General features: G+C 38.8%; 1 protein-coding gene across 3 annotated transcripts in view; it reads right to left on the minus strand.

Moving 5' to 3' along the window:
• The window catches only part of rhobtb4 (Rho related BTB domain containing 4), a 45797-nt gene that overhangs the window by 19776 nt on the left and 5126 nt on the right, over positions 1-20895 (minus strand). For 2 of the 3 annotated variants that reach the window (XM_065266897.2, XM_065266896.2), the window contains exons 2-3: positions 4834-5035; positions 4434-4537 (exon numbers count right to left, since the gene is read on the minus strand). In XM_065266897.2, the coding sequence (XP_065122969.2) occupies positions 4434-4537; positions 4834-5025 (296 nt within the window). In that variant the 5' untranslated portion in view covers positions 5026-5035. Of the gene's footprint in view, positions 1-4433; positions 4538-4833; positions 5036-11574; positions 11965-20895 lie in introns of those variants that run through there. The other variant, XM_065266895.2, reaches the window with a different exon arrangement.

Consider the following 20895-nt stretch of genomic DNA (forward strand, 5'->3'; position numbering starts at 1 on the left):
CATAATGTGATTTTTGCATGAATGCAGATCCAGCTCACTAATAATCATTCTTTTGTGAAACTAAAACTGTGGTATGACCATTTCCTAGAAGAACAAATGAACATTATATAAACAATGAGCATGCAGCCTGACAGAGTTATGGATGCCTATGTATTAACACATATGCGCTTTATACATATAGCACCAGCATCCAATATTAGAACAAGGTGTTGTGCAATGGATACAATCAATAACTCAATAACTAAGCGCTGGCTGGTGTAATAATTGTTAGCCTTCCATAGATGGACTCACAAATCATAGGACACCTGCATACCCAAATGACTTATGGTACACTACAATGTTGTTGAAATGTAAACATATCTGTACTTGCCCAGTATTTGGGATTACATCACAGAGGTTTGAATTTACACTGTACAGTGCTGGCATGCATGTTTATATATATGACAAAGTAAATACATATCAGAAAACATTTCTCAGATATTCTCTGGCCTTGCAGGAAAATGCCTATTAATAACACAATGGGAATATAGAGTCTTATGTTTTGAAACAATAAGGCTGTTATTTGTGGATCAAACTTCATGTGTGGTGACTCAACAATGAAATTCTTCAAATCAACTTCAAAACAAATACATAATGACCTACACATGTAAACAGTTAACAGGGGTATACCCAAATCCTGACATGTTTTTGGTTTCTTTGGAAAACACCTGGTTTTCCATATATAGCATAGCCCAAATATAAATAGAAACACTTAGTCAGAGCCTTAATACCAAACCTAAGACAGCAGTTTAAAAGGTGTAAAAAAAGCTTACAGCCCACAAGGATCATCTGTATGCCTGTGCCTCTCTTATTGTGTGTGTATGTTCATGAACATGGGATCGTCTGCAAGAATATGTGGAAATGGGTCAGACAATAAAGATGAAAAACAAAAGGCACACAAAACAATCATTTACTATCTCCCTCAGTGAATAATAACCATGTGCGCTGTTAAAGCAAGACTATTGAGGGTCATACAGGACAGCATTGTGTATTCAGTGCGTGTGTGGTGTTATGTAGAGTTATGCGGAGCATGTCTGAGTTCAAACTCTTGACGGCATGTCTGCTTGACTTCATTGTAAACACAGTGTTGGTCGGAAAGACGAATCTAAACATATAAAGGGTTTTCATTACTGTTGCCTGTCCAAGGGAACAATGTGGTGGTATCATGGCACACTGAAGGTATAAATAATCAATGGACTCTGCAGCAAGGGTTTTTAATAAACATTATCAAGAACTGTTACTGTAAATGTGTCAGTGTGTGTTTGTGTGTGTTTAGGTTCAGTAACAGACAGTGGGCGTGTAGATCATCTGATTCTGTGTTTCCATAACAGGGCACCAACATTAATACGTGCTTGCTTTCACCCTTCAATGTGCCATGTCACCCACACAGCCGTAGGTTCAACAGCTGAGCTGGCATTGGGTTTTATCAGCTGACTGCATCTGGTCAATCCTACTCACACATACATTAGATGTTACATTCAGTCAATGCATTCACATAGATTTCTTCCTCTCGCTCTCTGTATTTCCATCGTCATATGGTTACATGTGTACAATGTACAAAGAAATGTTACTATAGTTTAAATTATGTAAGATTTTAACCAAAAACATACTTGAGTGAATTGTACTTTGGTATTTACTCTACAAGGGTAACTTAAATAAACTCATAAAAAACAGTGGAGATTATTTTCATTAGGGTAATTCTGATGCATAAACTTTGTAAAGCAACCTGTTGACTATGTCTCTAGGGCACACCAGATGTTAAACTCAAACCTCTGTCTTGAAACCTGTTAAACTTTAAACTCAGCGGCAGCTGATTTTGTACCGTAGCTGTCTGACAGTTTAACATAGTTGTTTACACTGTAGACTTATCTTCAACTGAGCAATGGTTGGATGTTTAGTTTCAAACCTACTCAAAGTCCAAATCCTCCATAAAAAGTAATAAAGTATACATAAGAACAAACCTTTGCAACTAAAGAAACCACATCCACAACACTGTCACATTAATGCACTTTAAAAAAAATAAATGACTATGAAACCATGACCTCTAATCAGACAACTATGTATTTGATGTATGAGTAATGGGTGCAATAGCTATGTGACAAAGGCTCAGTCCCAGTTAGAGCTAATGAAAATCACGTAGCATCTGCTCTGTGACAAGTAGCAATTGTTAGAATTGGCTGCCACATGTTAGTCAGGCCCAGATGATGTCATGAATGACCAGCCTTTTACCGTGGCCCCAGAAAGCATAACAAGACTTTAAACGCCAACTTACATTTACATTGATGAATTTGACAGAATCATTATTTGAATAGACTTACAAGCTACATTTTTTATGGGTATGTGTGTGTTTCATGGGAAATGAACCTATGACCTCTGCAATGATAATGCAATGATCGACAGTTTGTGCTTTGCCAAATAAGGCCAGTGCCTTATAAAGAAAAACTTTTAGCCTTTACATTATATACAACATTATTCCCATAAAAACACTACAGTGGCAAGAAAAAGTTTGTGAACCCCTAAGAATAAACTGGTTTTCTACAGTGATTTGGCATGAAATGTGATCTGATCCTCATCTAGGTCACAACAATAGACAAACACAATGTGCATAAGTTGACAACACACACAAAATCTAGTTTCTTGTGTCTTCTTTGAAAACACCCATTAAACATTCACAGTGCTTGAGGAAAATGTAAGTGAACCAATAGACTTATTACTTTAATGAAACCTAACTTGTTTAAGAAATAAAATGTAAGACTTTGATTGATAAAAAAGAAAAGAAGGAGCTCTCTAAAGAGTTGTTGCACTCCATAAGGCTAAAAAGGGATACAAAACAATCTCAAAATGTTTAGACATCCACCAGTCGACAGTAAGACAAATTATCTATAAATGGAGACATTTTAATACTGTAGCTACCCTTCCTAGAAGTGGGCACACAGCCAAGATGACTCCTAAGGCACAACGCAAAATACTCAATGAAGTAAAGCAGAACCCACGAGTAACAGCTAAAGGCTTGAAGACATCATTGGAGCTTGCACATATCTCTGTTCATGAGTCTTCCATAGAAAAGTCTTTGAACAGGTACAGTGTCTATGGCAGAACACCACAGAGAAAGTTGCTGCTTTCCTGAAAAACATTGCTGTGATTTTGAAGTTTGCAAAAGACCACCTTGGCAAACCCTAGTACTACTGGGAAAATATTTTATAGACTTATGAAACAAAAATTGAAAAATACTATGGTGCAAAAAGGAGACAACATCAAAACACATCCCAACAGTGAAGTATGGTGGAGGGAGAATCATGATTTGGTCATGCTTTGCTGCCTCAGGGCCTGGACCACTTGCCATCATCGAGGGAAAAATAAATTCCCAAATTTAACAAAATATCCTACATGATAATGTCAGGGTGGCTTTCCACCAGTTGAAGCTCAGTAGAAGTCGGTTGATGCAACAGGACAGTGACCTTAAGCATTGAAGTAATCCACCACAGACCGGCTTAAGGAAAACAAAATGTGCCATTTGGAGTGGCCTAGTCAAAGCCCAGACCTTAACCTGTGGAATGACCTCAAGAGAGGGGTTCACACCAGACATCCTACAAATGTGTCTGAATTGAAGCGGTTTTGTGAAGGGTAATCGGTAAAATTCCTTCTGAATGATCTGCAGGTCTGATTCAGAACTACTGAAAGCGCTTGCTTGAAGTCATTGCTACCAAAGTTGGTTCAACCAGCTATTAAATCCAAGGGTTCACTTACATTTTCCTCCAGCTGCATGAATGATTTGTGGTATTCTTGGAAGTGTCAATATTAAGCATTAGAAAAGTCAAGTTAGGCTTGGGAAAAGGTATAGTAGCATATATGTGCAGATGCAACTTAAATTTACAAATACATTAATGGCCCATTGTAGCAGCTTTCAGATACAGTATCAATAGCTTTATTCTCTAAACTCTCTCTCTCTGTTTGGCTCAGTAGTTACTGTAATCTGCGGCACTGCCCTGAGCCAAAGCAGCACCACTGATCCAGTGATCCTCCACTGCCCTGTGCTGCTTTGGGAATAAGATCCTCCACGTAGTGATCTTTGGCTGGGCTTACAGCACATTACCTTCCCAGCTGGGAGGATTAGGGCAATAACCAAACCTTGGCAGGACAAAAAAATGCCATAGCCAAGAGCACTGAGAGATCAGAGCAAATAAATGATTGATCTAAGCAATGGCGCTGTGGGAAACAGACCTGGCCTAGACTGTCTGGAATAATGGACAAGTGATATTAAATGGGCAGGTAAAGTTAGGTGTGTGTTGGAGGATATAGCAGATGGACTGTTTTTAATATGATAAAATCATGTAAACCTAATAAAATATTTTCACAAGTGGGATGAAAATGAGGATCAAAATTGTGTAACTGACCTGCCGTATGCGAAGCGTCTGTCTTTGTGATGATCTCCAAATGTGTCCCACAACCTGAGGGAGACACTGACCTCGTCCACCACGTCTCGTGACCTCTCTAGTACCTAAACAAAAAAATGTAACTGTTCAGTGGTATTTAATTGTACCTAAGCACCAATGCAAACACTTAATATTACTCTATCAACAATATTTAATCTATCCATCTATCCATCTATCCATCTATCCATCTATCTATCTATCTATCTATCTATCTGTAAGCTGAAAATCAATGTTACTTTACTTTATACAGATATTTTCAGTAGGTATATATATATATATTGCACTATACTGTTTCCAGCGAGTGTTTTATGTCAACATTTAATGCTTTTCATTGTACACAATATGCCAAAGGCCTTCCCACCTCCTGGCACACACGGTATTGGTCGATGGCCCAGACAGTTGGCACGTGGGTGGCAAGCAGCTGGTACTGAGTAAGGGTAGCATTGCAGGCACGGGCACAGATCAGCCGGGTTTTGCCCACCGCGTTATCACCCACCACCACACACTTTATAGTCTCCACATTAGGTCGCTCATAATCTGTGTCTATATCCATGGAGAGGGCCCTGGGTAAAAGAGAGAGAGAAATAGTGAGGCACCGCCTATTAATGTAATTATTGTATTATTACTGTCTATTAAAACTTATAAGCTACAAAAGTTGATTCTGAAGTGTAATTCAGCACACTTTTCCAGACACATGCACAAAAAAGATCAGAACAAATTACAATGTGTGTGCTTTTGACATTTGCATGTGTTGTGTAGCGGCACTTGTGTGTGGGTGACCTGAGTTTAAATCGAAAGTAGTGTATAATAGTGTCCAATAAAACACTATGAAACTTAGTCTATTCATGCACATTGGCACACTCAATGCAGACACATAACAATGAATGGCATCTTCACTACTCATTCACCAAATGTTCAAAGTTTAAACTAAAATCTGGGTCAGGTGCTATTTCTGTCTGAGGAAGGAACAACAAAAAGAGCGAACACAAATCTGCACTTGGCTATGCACTTCATAGAGCTTCAAAGTCTGCAACTTTTACCTTATAATTTTGAAAATATGAAGTTTAAAAAAAATGTATTTGTATGAGAGAACACTGATCCCATTTGGTAAACCAGAATAATCTCTTGAACTTTTTCCCAGCATACTGAAACAATAAATATTAACCATAACCTTCTACAGAAGGAATTCACATCTATGACTGTAACTAAATTTCCATGACAACTAGGACCAAGCAATGCGAGATCCAACTCTTGATATCTGCATGTGTCCTAAAAATTGCAGTCAATTATTTATTATGCTCCGCAGCTTTGCTTAAGGAAGCTGTGTAAATTTGAGCAGTTGTAAAAATTAATCTTTATTACAACAACTAAGGAATAATTGATGACGGGACATTGAATTATAAGAAAATAATGCACACCCATACAGAAAAATAATCAACACCCACAAAACATTTCTCAGCCAATCAGAATAAAGCATTAAACAGCCCCATGGTATAACACTGTAATAATGGATACCTTCAAGAAATGAAATTAAAATGATTTTAGGAACTGTAATTGCTTTAAATGTGCACCCACTAAGGCTTAAATTACGCTTGATAGATGCGCAGTGTCCTGTGCTGCACAAGTCAATTATCTTTTCTGGGAAACAATAAAGAATTTCCTTTAATAAACACACAAGCAACATGGAGTGCAGTGCATTCTTCTCATACAGCTAAAGTGATACGGCTATCTGCATTACAAACCAGTCAGAGCTCTGCTGTCCAAGTCAGCTAACGTTCCATAAAAAGAGTTCATGAAAGATTAATATGGCCACTGTTTATTGTTCCATTGACAAAGACGTCACAGGTCGGGCATCCAATGACATACTGGGGTCTAAAATTGGTTCTCGTTCTTTCAATTCATTCTGAGTTACTTGAGGGAAAGTTCTGTACATATGTGACCCTGTCTGTAAAATCCAGTCTCATAATCTAATTATAAGATTAGGAGCATTCACATTGATTTCAACCTTTGACAAGACTTCGGTCAATAATTAAGATATTACATTTATAATGATATGTCAATTATTATGTAGAATAATTTGATATAGACAACAGTAAATGACAAATAATAGGACCAGCTGGGTTTTCACAGACTGGGTCGCATATTTTCAAAATCAACTATTCAAAAATTTTCCTGAATGTAGTGCAAGAATGAAAACATGGCACACTGTCAAATAGCTAACGCAGGCATTACATTTCACAAGTTCTCATTAAAGGCGGGGTGCATAATCTTTGAAATTCAGTGTTGACATTTGAAATCACCTAAACAAACACACCCCTCCCCTAATAGAATCTGGACTTTCTTTTGATAGACCCATCCCACACATATGCAACCCAGGCAACAATGTTGTTTAGTACGCGCCTTACTGCTGATTGGCTACAAGTGTGTTTTGGTACTCGGCCTGACTACCTTTCCAAAGTTTTTTAACATGTAATTGAGGGAATGAGATAAAGCATATTTGGCGTGCTTTCCGAGGAGAGGGCTCCGAGCTCGAAATTTTAGCCCGAACCCAGAGTTCTCCCCCTTGTTCAAATGGAATAAATTAAACAAGATGAGAGTGAGGTGATAGGGTGGAGGTAAAAATCTGTCAACTGATAGAGGTGAGGGACTGCTATTTATAGGCATCTCTTCGTGCTAATTGGTTGGATCACATGACCATGCTTCGCCCGAACTAAGTTAAATAAACAAATTTCATAAAAAAAATTGCTTTATTGAAAAACTAGTCAATTGTAAGTCAATATAATCAATTTGAATTAGTCAATATCACTTATGGATCACAAGACCACCATGATGGCCACACTGACCAAGATTAGTTATGTCAAATTTACTTATAATAGGTTGAAAAACAGATTTATTCAGAGCAGTGGTGCTCTGTTTATTTCCTTATGAGAGGAGATCAAGTCACTGCCTGCTGAAGGTTTCAGAGATGTTTCTCGTAAATGCTTTTAAGATCTTCTTTCATTTGGGTTACATAACATAGGCAGACTGATAAAGACAAAAAGCTGTAAATGTTACTTCATCTTTGTGCTATGTAACACTAATTGTTATGATAGATAGAAGTGTTTGTGAGTCACCAGTATTTATAGATGAATATTATAATGCTTCCACATTTATGTCTTTACCGCAAACATAAAGTGGGGCAGTGGGTAGGGCTGTGGTTGCAAGCTTTGCACCTACCTACAGTACCAACAGCCAACATTTCAACTATTCAAAGAATTTTTTTGTTTTAGGTTCCATACGCAAGCTTAAAATTACATTAAGAACAACATCAAGAACTGATTTAAAGAGCAACTTCCTTTTCTAGCACACACACACACACACACACACAAACAAATGTCTATAATAAAAGCAATGATACCGGAGATCAGCTTTTAGCAGAGTCAGTGAGTGAGTCAGTGTTTGGTCATGGGGAATGAGACGTGCAGTGTGCCACACTATTTCTTGTTGTAGTGACAGGCAGTGATAGAAACAGTAGGAGGTGAGAGAGAGAGAGAGAAAGAGAGAGAGAGAGAGATGAGACGCGTGGCAGACGCCCACTCCATTCACAAACACTGTACTTCCCACACAACAGTTCGTCTGCTGTATTCAGGCCTGCCAGCCTAGTGTGTGTGTGTTGTGTTTGTCCCAACATGTAGGTAGAGAGAAGAATTACAACATGTGAACCAACCCACCAGCAAATATGGCTGTTAATGAAAAATAAACTGTTTTGTACATTGGACTCCAAAACATTCAGGCACGAAACAGTTTCTTCCCACAAGCCTCCTTTATTTAACAGTTAGCACAGCCACTGTGGTATTTTTTAAGCAATACTCTCTCAGGCATTATGCAATGAAGATGCACATTATATATTTCACATTATATATCAGCACACACTATCAATAATGCATTTTCTGATCCTACTATTCTGCTATGGCTTCATCCGTAGGACCCTCAAGCTTTTTACTACTGGTTTACATTTACTCTGGCAATCAATAAACCTGAAAACCTAAATAAATTTTAAAGCTGAATATTCTTTTGCAAGTTTGAACACTCTTTCCTGCTCCGGCATCACTTTGTCTTTTTAGAGATCCATGCAGCCAAGCAGCCGAGACTTGCTCACCCCTCCCATGATGTACGTGTGTGTGTTACATAACAGTGGCAAAGGCTGCTCTCCCCGCTGCCAAATAACCACAATCCACAGCTAACCCTCGCTCTTAGAGAGCACCTGCTAACGCCCGTCCTAAAATACTGACTTCAGACTTACCCACAAGCACAAATACAAACCCACTTGCAAAAATACACAAACTAAATCAACCACTTCTTCATAAACACACACCCCTGTCTGCCATACTGACCTAATTTCTGCTGTTTCTGTCAATTCATTTGAACTTTCATGTCTGGTTCAAACAGAAAGTATTTGCAAAAAAACACATTCTGAAATGTTTAGAGGTGTTGCATTTAAAAAAAACACAACTTGTGCCACAAGTGAGATGAGCGCAGACAACTTACGTAACGCAGTGAACGGTAAACAGGTTAAAGTGAAACGGCACTGCGTTTCCAAATACAGGACCCTTCTGAAACACTGTCCTCATTACTGTGGTTCTAGCTTTTTAACCAAACAATGAGACAGTCAATGCGCTACTGCAACGCAGCATCTCAGCGTGCTTTGCGGCTCAAAGGACTAGTCAATGTCTCATAGCAGATCAATCTCATTTTATAGCCTTTAGCCCGACTGCAAAGTCTTTAAGAGTGCTGAGTCCTCCAGATCAGAGAATGAATTGGATCTTTTCCATTAGTACTATCAGTCATTGGGGAGTAAGGGAGAAATGAACTGCTCAATCGACTGCATCTGCGTATTTGCCAGCAGTTTAAGTAAAGTTAGGGATGTTTTATTATCTCTACGTACAGTATCACACATCTAAAAAGGCATAAGAGAGGGAAAGTGAGGGAAAGAGAAAACAAAAGACTTCCTTAAAATCTGAAAATCTGACTTTTTCCATGTTTAAGTGCTATGATTGGGTCCCCAGTGCTTCTATCATCCTAGAAAATTTTAAAAACATCAACCCAGTAACTTAGTTTTGGTAAACCATTCCTACAAGCACATGAAAAAATAGGTCGTTGAAATTTGGCTCTCCTTATGATGTCATAAGGAGCTCTTATTACAATAATACCACCCCTTAATCAGCACTATCCAACCACAACACTGCCATTTAGTGCAGAGAAGAGCACAATTGAGTTTTAATTGCAACAAACCACCATCATTGTGATCAGTGTTTGAATTTCATCAGCTCATTTTGCATTTTAAAGGACACACCCAAAACGGCACATTTTTGAACACACCTATAAAGTGGCAATTTTAACATGCTATAATAAATTATTTATATGGTATTTTGAGCTAAAACTTCACATACGTGCTCTGGGGACACCAAAGATTTATTTGACATCTTAAAAAAGTCTTGTGCCATGGCCCCTTTAACCCCACACACACTTAAATTAACTTTTTTACATTTAACACCTTTTAACTTTATTTAACATTGCAAACCATATATATATTTATATATATATATAAATATATATATATATATATATGTATATATGTATATATGTATATATGTATATGTGTATATGTGTATATGTGTATATGTATATGTGTATATGTGTATATGTGTATATGTGTATATGTGTATATAATATATATATATATATATATATATATATATATATATATATATATATATATATATATATATATATAATCAGTCCTTGCATTTCAAGGAAATCAAACCTACGACGCTGCATGGTTGCAAGTGTAATGCTTCCCTATTAGAATTTATAGTGGGTCAATTACCACAACAGCTCAGTTACCACAACAGACAAAAACATCTTGTCAACTCCTGCAAAAACAGAAAGATGTGCATCAAAATAATCCACCAGCTTGACTATAGCATCCCACATGGCCCATAGCAGTCAGGTGCAATTTATTCTTAACTGCATCTTTGCTCTTCAGAGAAATCTCAGCAAAGAGTGACTCATTAAAACTGGGTGTGGAAAAACTAAGAGGTAAAGTTTCCAGGCCTTATTTCTCAATGGACCTGCCACAGCGTGTATATTCTAACAGTGCTGGTGGATGTTGACAGCAGCATCTTATCTGAGAGCACTTGCACTTTAGATGAGCACACAACATTTGTTCTTATTTATCCATGTGTGACAACCAGATAAACATTCAGTCGTGTACGGTATAACTGTATCAGAAAGTTTGTTTACATTTACAAACTCACAATACAAAATGAATCACAATAAAACTGAAAGTGTTGTTATCCAAACAGTATGATAGATCAGGTTGTTCACTGCGGTTTGTAATGTGTTTAGTAGCTGAACATTGACAAGTAATGCTGGAACATTAACACAATGATTGCTGAATCAGCAAAGTAGAGCCTCAATTTGTCTCTGGTTTAGTAAGACAGTATAGATTTCGGAATTGACTGCATATAGACGTGGGATATGCTATGCATAAAAACAAAAACAAAACCAGTTTCGCTGTGTTATATATCTAGAAAATTGTAATAGTCTCAGTATTTCCCACGATTACATCAGGTGCAAAGGTATTGTGTGAAACGTGCACTGACAACCCCCATTCATACTTCTAATTCTGCACCCATTCAGAATGCCAGAAACGTGGGCCCATAGTAAATTGTACAGGTAAGAAGATTTCTCGCGTTGAAATTAAACAGGTTGCTGTTTACAGGTTGTTTTTTTTTAGTGCATAAGGATAAAGAGACATGAGGTGCAGTGCAATGAGCCAAGCCCATGCGCGCCATCGAATCAAAATGCACAGCGGGAAATGAATAAACGCCCAAATAAAACGCTGTACTATGATGCATAGCAACTAGCTGCACAAAGGAGAGTTACGACGTGATACAAAGACACGCTTCTAACATAAAGCATCAGATGGGCGGTGTTTTTTTATTCGAGGATGCAGCAAGAATGTAACGGTAGCCGAGAACCCGCAGATAATGCTGCATGACTGTTGCGAGGTGAAACATGTGACTCGATGGTGTGCAGAAGTGAAATTTCACCACCTTACCTTCCGACGCTTCCAGAATTGACCCACATGCCAGTCCTCTCGTGGTTCACTCCTTGCTCCCGTTAAACCGGGTGCAGGAGATCAAATGCTGTCTGTAAATGATTAAGACGTTTGTAAAGAAAAAAAACCTATGCTTTTCAAGTTAAACTCGCTGGTTACGGCTGTCACAAAGGCAGCATCTTCACACTCGCCTTTTCTTCTGAGCTGATGGAGATCCTTTGACACAAGTTTTCTAAACGAAACGAAGAGCATTTACCGTTTAGTCTGCTACATATATCCTTCCGCTTCTCAATGATGCCTTCAATCTCCTGAAATTATTGACATTTATAGGTAAGAACTCATTTTGGGGCGTTCGCTGGAGTGTTATTGTTGCTACAGCTGATTTCGTAAAGGACACGCCCCTACTGCGGCGTCATCAAACTGAACTCATCCGAAATTCATGTAACTGCGACAGTTAGCCAATCAAATCCATCCCACTCGATGGCCCCGCCCCGTCTGGAACGCTAGCATTTTAACCCACAATCTGCCGATCATTTGTTTAGACTTACACACAGTCAAAGAGGCGGACCTGTTACAAAACGTTTTCTACGGAAGAACACAGGGTGTATTTGTGCTGAACTGCTGACATGCGTTGAAGCACTTACACAGGCATCGATTATTAATTTAACACTGACGTTGTTTTATTACGATAGCGATCATTTAGATTTAGATGGCTCGTTCGAACGTCATTAATCAAACGTAACTAAACCCCTGGCATTGACAGAAACGTGTTTCATTGTACACTCTTCTTAAGGAAATTATAACGTTCGTCGACAAGATCTTGTTAGACATGATATGGTATTTAGGCAGATATGAATGAACTGTTTATTTACTGTGTATCTTGTCTAGATTTGAAGTTGGCTCAGAAGCTTAGGAAAGACAAACAAAATATTTATATTTATACAAATACCAATATCAAACCGTAAACCCTTATAAAAACATGTCTTATATAAATGTCAAGTTTCCGTTATGTCAACTCATTAATATTTTCCATATACTCCGTAACACAGCACAGTAATAAATACTGACCTCTAGCGATGTCTACTGGAATAACAAGACAGTCCCGAGGACACTAACTATTAAAAAGTGAAAAGAAAAATGTGTGGAAAAAACAAATCACAACACCAAGTTATTGTGTTATTTAAATCTGAAACATATTCAATAAAACATTTTGAAGCACTATAAAAAACGTGTCCATTCTCAGACATTTCGACTGCTGATGGATTCGGAACATGAGGTCACTGCACAAGTTCTGCAGTGTCAGTCAGCATTTTAGTGAAGTACAGACCCTGTTCCCACACTTCAGTCAATGCAACCCTTTCTGCCATACATCTCAGGCCCAGCTGGACTCTTGCAGGCATACTAGTGCCAGTGCCGCGAGCCCTGAGAAACTGATGCCCCTGTGGACCCCTTGAAATAGAAGTAAAAATTGGAGATGCAAATCATAGTTATGGGTATATATGGTGATTTTGGGGTTCGTCTACGGATGGGTCTAAATGGAATGAAGTATTATGAGGTTAGTAAAAGTGTCATAGCATCTAATCTAACACACAGTAAGGCTTCTTATAGTGACTTATGACAGAGCAAAGCAAAGTAAATGGAAAGCAGAAATATAGGTTCCCTAGGTGAGTGTGCAAATTGACTAAGACCATGCCTTCACATTCGTCATTTACATTCATCTGACGATAGGCTTCTCCCAGCTGCCCCTGAAAAACTGATTCCAGACCAGACTGTGCATTGCATTATACCAATATACAAAAAATTATCCTAACAAGGTAACATCACTCTCAAATCTACTGCAAACATATTCAGCTTTAGTCTAACCAAAGAAGGTCAGTCCTGTTATACAAAGGCGAATAATTGTAAGTACCAAATGTTGATCCACATAAACAGGAAGTCACAGTGGACAACAGTCAGACAAAAACATTTGTTTGCCACACTCTCCTGTACTGAAGAGGTTATGATAAAGAGGGGATAAGATTTTTTGTGCCATGGACACAAAGTTGAGATGTTGACAGGGGCGGATCTACCGGGGTGGCACGGGGTGGCAGTTGCCACCCTAAATAAAAGCATTGCCACCCCATATGCCACCCCAGCGCGGGTATCCTAATATATATAATTTATACCCGAGTAGGCTCTTTTAACCAGAGAGGCAATGGAGTTTTTCTCTGTGTGTGTTTAGGGGTGGGAGACACATATCTGACGATGATTGGTGTGTGTGTCTTAGAGGGAGTGGGACAACCACATAGCTGATGGTGATTGGCTTAATTTCCATTGTTAGCCAACCAGAGGCAGCAGAGTTCATACACAAGCATGCAGTCAGTCCGAGCAGAAAGTCTTTTACAGTGTAAAAAAGTCCGCGCAGATTTGCCAACTTGGTGACTTGGTCGCTAGATTAAGAAACTTTTTAGACCCCTTTAGCGACTTTATTAAAAAAAGCGACTAGGACCAATCTAGCGATCTTTTCTGGCGTGGTTGGAGACGTTTGGAAACTGCGGTGAAAGGATGCATCGCCCCATCCAAGGCACACATGCAGCCCGGTTCTCGCGCTGCAGTCCATCCCAGTCGCACAAACCCGCAACAACAGAGCGATGGGAAGTACAACGAGCTCAAAACAAAGGTAGCGGACGCAAGCACAAAGTATAAAAAGCACAAACGTTACTTTTCCATCGTTGAGGTTAAAGGCAAGAATGTTTATGAACGTGCAACTTATGCCCATGAAGAAAGAGTCTCTTCACGTCTGTAGCGAGTAATTCTGATAAAGCACCTCACATCATCACATGCTGCCAAAACATTAGTGGTTTCTCTTTAGTGTCTTAAAGTGATTAAGTTGAGCATCACATCAGCAAATCAGAGTACTAAATACGGTCATATTTATAGATAAATGTTGCATCAGGATAAAAATACAAAAATTAAACTGATGTTAAATATTGCACGAGGTAGTTGCTTGGTAGTTAAAACAACTGAACTGCAGGTTTGTGTAAGCAGTAAATATATTTTAAGCAGTTCTTTCTAGATTTAGCTCGTCATGTCTTGTTAGCAACTGCAGCAATCAAAATATTCCATACGTGCATATGAAATCGCTCGTTATGATATAGTCTAATGTTTTTATTTGTCTTCGTTAAGGAGACAAAACTATTCAGTGTTGTGTATGTTTAGAAAGCTTGAAAGACAACTTAATGCGGCATTTTCCAGGATATTATGAAAAGAAAGGCTGATATCCATTCTTTTTACCAAAAAGAATAGAAAAATCAAATACTATGGGAGTGGAAGGTACAAATAAAACAGAAAAATATGTTGTGGAAGGGAAAGGAATAGATGAAGTAATGAAGGAAAGAAACATATGGATGGCAAAGAGCTAAAAAGAAGTGAAAAGACAGAAACAATCCATCATGAAGTGAGTGAAAGGATTAAAGAAGAGGGTTATGAGAGAAAGAGATGTTTGCCTTTCAAATATGTTTTACATTAATATAAACTAGGCAATCCTATTTTGTTTATATAACTGTCTTTATACCATTATGTTCAACCAGTCAGTGTTTTTAGATATTGATAAGCTGTATGTATTAACTTAGTATTAAGACAAAGGGTGCTACAAAGATGCTAAAGGTAGCTGCTTGGGTACTTACTTATAGGAACATTTGTTGTTGTGTTTATTAATGTTATAAAAATTTGAGGTCCAGTGTTCACCAAATATAGTATATACAGTATATAATTTCTTGAATCCACGACAACCATGCAAGGACGCTTACTTCATTGCCACCCCTTGTAGTTCTCATGCCACCCCCTTGCCACCCCATAAATAATTTTCTAGATCCGCCCCTGGATGTTGAGAACAGAGTGAGATGTCCTAGTATCAGTCCACAAAGGGTGGCATGGTGTTGCCAATGTGAGAAGCTTGTGGGGTTATGTGTAGAACATCCAAACAAAGAGATTATGAAAAACATCACTGATAAAAAAAGAATAAGTGAAGAAATGAAAGAATGGGAATATTAAATGGTAATAGTAAGTGCAGCAGACCTTTCTGGTTGTGTGGACTGTTAAGTAATTATTTGGCAGTATCTTCAAGAAGCCTACTGGATTTGGGGACAAATGGGAGGCGGTGTAAGGTTGGTAATGGGGGGCTGCACGGAGGGGACCAAGGAGAATATGTGTGTGAGCTTGTTTTCACCAGACTTTATCTCCACAGCATTATGACAGGCCACACTGTCTTATCAACCCACAATTTCAAGCTCTCCAAGTATGTCAGCACTTGGAGTTCAGGCCAGCTGTCATTGTACAACATGTGACCTACTTACAGTCCTGATTTATGTACAGAACTCCAGACAACACGTTCTACCCTTAATATGTAAATAGTCAATTTTAATATAAATCAACAAATGACACATACCTAGCGATTTAATAACAGGTTCCTGAGAAAAATGCCAGACTGGACCCTTAGCTGTCAGATATCTGTTTTGCTCTCAAGTGACATCAGGGTGCAAAACACCGCTCTCCTCCTTACAGGACACAACTGCACCGCCCAGCCCACTAGAGAATGTAGAGGTGCTGTTGTTTGTGGGTAATGGTAGATGCATCACTTTTCATTGTACAGACTTGAAGAATTTGAAGACTTGGAGGTGGAAAGAGGTCAACTGATGCCGTACGTTCCTCTGTGACATGAAGCTGCTTTGATAAAGATGGAGTGAGCTTAGCCATGCTTTGGACCAGGAGAGTCTTTGGATATCTGACAAGTGAAGCCTTACTATAATGGGGTTATCAGTATCTTATAGCCACTGGGAGTACAGATGTGATTTTGATATCCTTCTGCTGTGTGGTTCACATATTCACTATTAGCAACACATCTAATCTTATTGTAGTTAAGGAGATAGAAGTGCCGCCCCTCTTAGCAGGATGTGACTTGTGTTAAGTGTGAAGATCTTTAAGCACAACCTGCTCAAATGAAGAGGCTAATCTAATTAAGCCTTTACTCAGTTGTTTAATCACAGAGCTACACTGGGGCCGGGTGTCCTAAGTGCACTAGTGCGCAAGCTAACTGGGTGATATCTGCATTAAATTAATTGAGTAATGTAGTATTACATAAAGAATGAAATGGGTTATAGGAAAGGGAATTTTTTTTGCAAAATGACACTGTCATGCAAGGAAAATGGAAATATATTAACTCTTTCCCCGCCAGAGTTTTTAAAAAAAATTGCCAGCCAGCGCCAGCATTTTTATGATTTTCACAAAAGTTTAATTCCTTCCAGAAAATTTTCTTCTTTAAATATCTAAACATACAAAATATCAAATAAAAGTCAGTTTTATCATACCTTCATTTGTCCCATTCAAACTGCCTGTCTAAAATCGATTCTGAATCGCAAGGCTGCGATTCGGTGTTTTATACACAGCTTGTGCGTGTACTAGGACATTTGGTCAGTAGGAAGTAGACCTGTCGGGACTCACTCGGATCTTTCACCTGAATCTTTAAATTAACTCATGAGTCGCGAGTCTCTAGTATCATTAACCCGGATCAGTTGAGTCCCACTACAATTCAATGTAAAACCATAAACAGCACCACCACACACACAAACCTCTTACAACGTTATTGATGAGACTTTGCTCGCTCTACAGATCCACTCGTAACCGACTGATCTGCGTGAGAACTGACCCGAGATTCTCACTCAGAGCCGGAAACATTGTAGACTCGAGATACATGCGAATCTGCAATGTTTCCGGCTCTGACTCGAGAATCACAGAGCCGGAAACAGCAGATTTGCAGATCTGCCAGAAACATTGCAGACTCGAGACTCTCTGGCTGAGAATCTCGAGTCAGTTCGGGCGAATCAGCCGGTTAGTGGATCTGTAGAGCGAGTGAAGTCTCATGAGTCCCATTGTCTGCGAGTCTGCAATGTTTCCGGCTCTGAGAATCTCGAGTCGCGTGGATCAGCCGGTTACAAGTGGGTCTGTACTGAGTTTCCTTGGCGATTTAGCAATACTGACTCAAGTTACTCACACATCCCGGATCACTTTAGTGAGCGACTCACAATAACCCGGATCCTTAAAAGGAATAGAGTTTGCCAGGCGTAGTAGCAAGTCCTTATCAATCTAAAATCGAGTCGTTTATAACGTGCATTTAAAAAAGCAACACTCGTTAAACAAAATCATTTAAAATATTATTTATTTTCATGAAAATACCTGAAACAAATGAAAGAACAGCAATAATGATATCCTGTAGACATTTCCTGGAAAAGCGTTTGTAATGCTGCTTCTTCTGTGCCACAAAGGGAGTTTCTGCACGAGAGCACCCGCCCCCTGCCTTTGGGATGTGCTGGGATTTAACCGTAATTCATTCAAATTCATTCATTGAGAAAACGCGCATTTGCATGATTAATCGTTACAGCCATGCCGGCGGCGCCTGGATGGGCTGGCCGCTGTGACTCAGGATGCTGCTCAAATCCCTGTCGCGCCACAGAGTGCCACTTACATAGTTTAACATTAAATAACATCATATTTGTCCCAAATCGTTAGTGATTAACATTGGCTGCTAGCGTATATTTTGCATTTTGAAGTAGACACTATAGATGGATTTCAGTCATGTGACCTTTTACGTCATGCCGCCATCTTGAGGACCTACCGAGTACCAGTAGGCTATTGACAAGCATTTACGGATTTCTTATCTTTTACTGTCTATGATTCTTACGGATACAGTAAAGGGCTACGAAAGACAACATGTCACATCTCGATTGTCATGAAAATAAACGCTACTTAAAAAAAAATATCTTGGTTAGGGTGTGATGCCTACTCGATCCCTGATGCGTTCTTCCAGCTGCTGTCCGCTGCTACCGAACTACCACTATTTTACAACATAAGAAGGCGCGACACAACATGAAACTTTGCTCGAAGTATCACCTGGATCTCTACACATGAACGCGAGCATTTAGAACATTGTTTGTGTACACGGAGTTTACTAAAAATAAAGGTTTTGTACAACTGCCTTTGGCTGTTATGGTGTCCGCTCGTCATCTCTGCTAGACGTAAATAATCGATTTCCGAATGCGAATGAATGAATCTCATATGAGGCTCGTTTTTCAACTAGAAGGTCAATATTGTTTTTCACTTGCGACAAAACAACGAATTATCCGTGCATTTTTATGGAACTATGCTTTAGGAGATATCAATCTTTACTCTCCTCCCTCCTTACGTTGCAATTGGAGATCGATACATCTTGACTGGGAAGAAAGCGGCGAGCGGACGCCAAATCATCAAAAGTCAGTTGTTCAAAACCTTCTTTTTAGTTAATTCTGTGTTCACAAACAATGTTCTCAATGCTCGAGTTCACGTGTAGAGGCACAGGCGATACTTCGAGCAAAATATCATGTTGTGTTGAGCCTTCTTAGTGTTGTTAAAATAGCGATTATGGTGATTTTGATGCTCACAGCTTCTAGTTCTTTTGCGACCACTTCAGGTCCTCAAAATGGCGAAAGACAAGTGAGTGACGTCAGCTGATATTCATGTATAGCTTGCGCTATTTAATGTGCACTTTCGGTGTACGATACCTCCGAGTTGTTCTAGACACAACGCGATGTGGTGCTTCTCGTCTGGTGTGCGACCCCCTTAAGGAGTTGCTTCTGGGTTTTATATGTTGGGAAAGAGCGCCACCTGGTGGATAATAGCGGAAATACGGATTGCCAGAAAAACTCATTGGCATTGAACCGTTTTCTCCAAAATGACGAGTTAACCTTATTTGACCATGTGAAAATGATTGATTTTGAAACTCACAAAATGCACAAAACCGAAAACAAAACATTTGCAGGCATGTGACGTTGACATGTAGGCATGCATAAAATATTTCTAGACAAAAACTAAAAATAGGACACACCTAGCACAGTATATTTGATTTGTATTCTACGGGGATGAAAAGCTAGTATAACTTGACATTAAAGAATGTAACAAGGATCAACAGGATGATTAACTAGATTAGCGTTACAAAACAAATATTTTTGAATCGCCCCAGGCCAAACTGGAACCTGGCTCTCTGCTTTCAGAGGTATGGGAAGTGCACAGCATCACTGTGATTCTGCTCTGTGAGAAGCTTAAGCTGGTGATACGAGTCTTCTGGTAAGTAAGAACCAGCCAAAGAATGAGAGAAAACATAGACCAGAGAGAAGAACTTCTGACTTGTTCTTGTTTTTGTTGGCTCACTTTTTTTGCTTGCTGTGACTCTATCTCTATTCCTCTCTCTCTCTATCTCTCTTGGACTGTGGGTTTTCAGAGGGAACAGGAAGGGATGTTGTTGAGATAACTGGCAAATGTTGGCTGGGTGATGCTGTAACTGCCTTGGAATGTATTTTCATACACTGTTAAAAGTGGGTTGAGAAAAGAAAACAAACAAAATTTGGCCCAGAAATAGAACAATAGTTCTAAAAAGAGGAACTTCTATGTATACAAAACAGAATCAAAGACAACAGCTCATATTTTAGTTTAGACACCAACACATGCACACACAACAAATTGACTGTCTGGCGCCTTTGCTGAACACCTACTGTTAAATAGCATCTCCAATCAGTGCTGGAAAAATCTATATTGGGGTTATGTCTGTGCCAACTGTAACCAATCACATGTTATTACCATCACAAAATCACTGCAACCGCTAATAAGTGATGATTAAATCCAGTGGTTCATTTTAAGTTTAGACTACTGTATAGATTTTTGATGGAAAAATTTATAGCATGGTATGAGTTTGGTTTTGAATGTGTGTGTGTTTGTCTACTGTCATTGAAATATGCACATGCACTGAAAACATATTATATAATTGGGAGGATCCACATTTCAGTGGTATTGCAGGATGGCAAAATACAGCCTGTCGTGTTTTTGTTAACAGACTTTAATTGTTAGTAATTAATGTGTTACACAACTAATATAATAAAAGTAATTTTCATCTGTTGCATGATTTCATAAATAAAATTTTTACTATTTTACTTTTCTTTACTGTGTTGCCGTGTGTGTAGCATGCGAAGGCATATATAATTACCACCTCAGAAACACTGAGGTGACTTTTTCATAAAAAATATGTGCTGAATCAGCAAGAAACACCAATTAGAGGTTTTTGCTAAACACAATGACATTTGTGTTCCTGTAGCTCAGTTAGTAAAGCATTGCATTGGCAACATGAAGGTTGTGGTTTCATTTTCTAGAAAACACACAAACACTGATGTAAACTGTATAGCTTTAGATAAAAGCATCTGTCAAATGTAAATTTAAACTCTTATTTTTAGTCACTGGTAGGTGATCATAAAAATGACTGAC

This window comes from Paramisgurnus dabryanus, chromosome 5 (genome assembly GCF_030506205.2).
Source record: "Paramisgurnus dabryanus chromosome 5, PD_genome_1.1, whole genome shotgun sequence".
NCBI lineage: Eukaryota > Metazoa > Chordata > Actinopteri > Cypriniformes > Cobitidae > Paramisgurnus > Paramisgurnus dabryanus.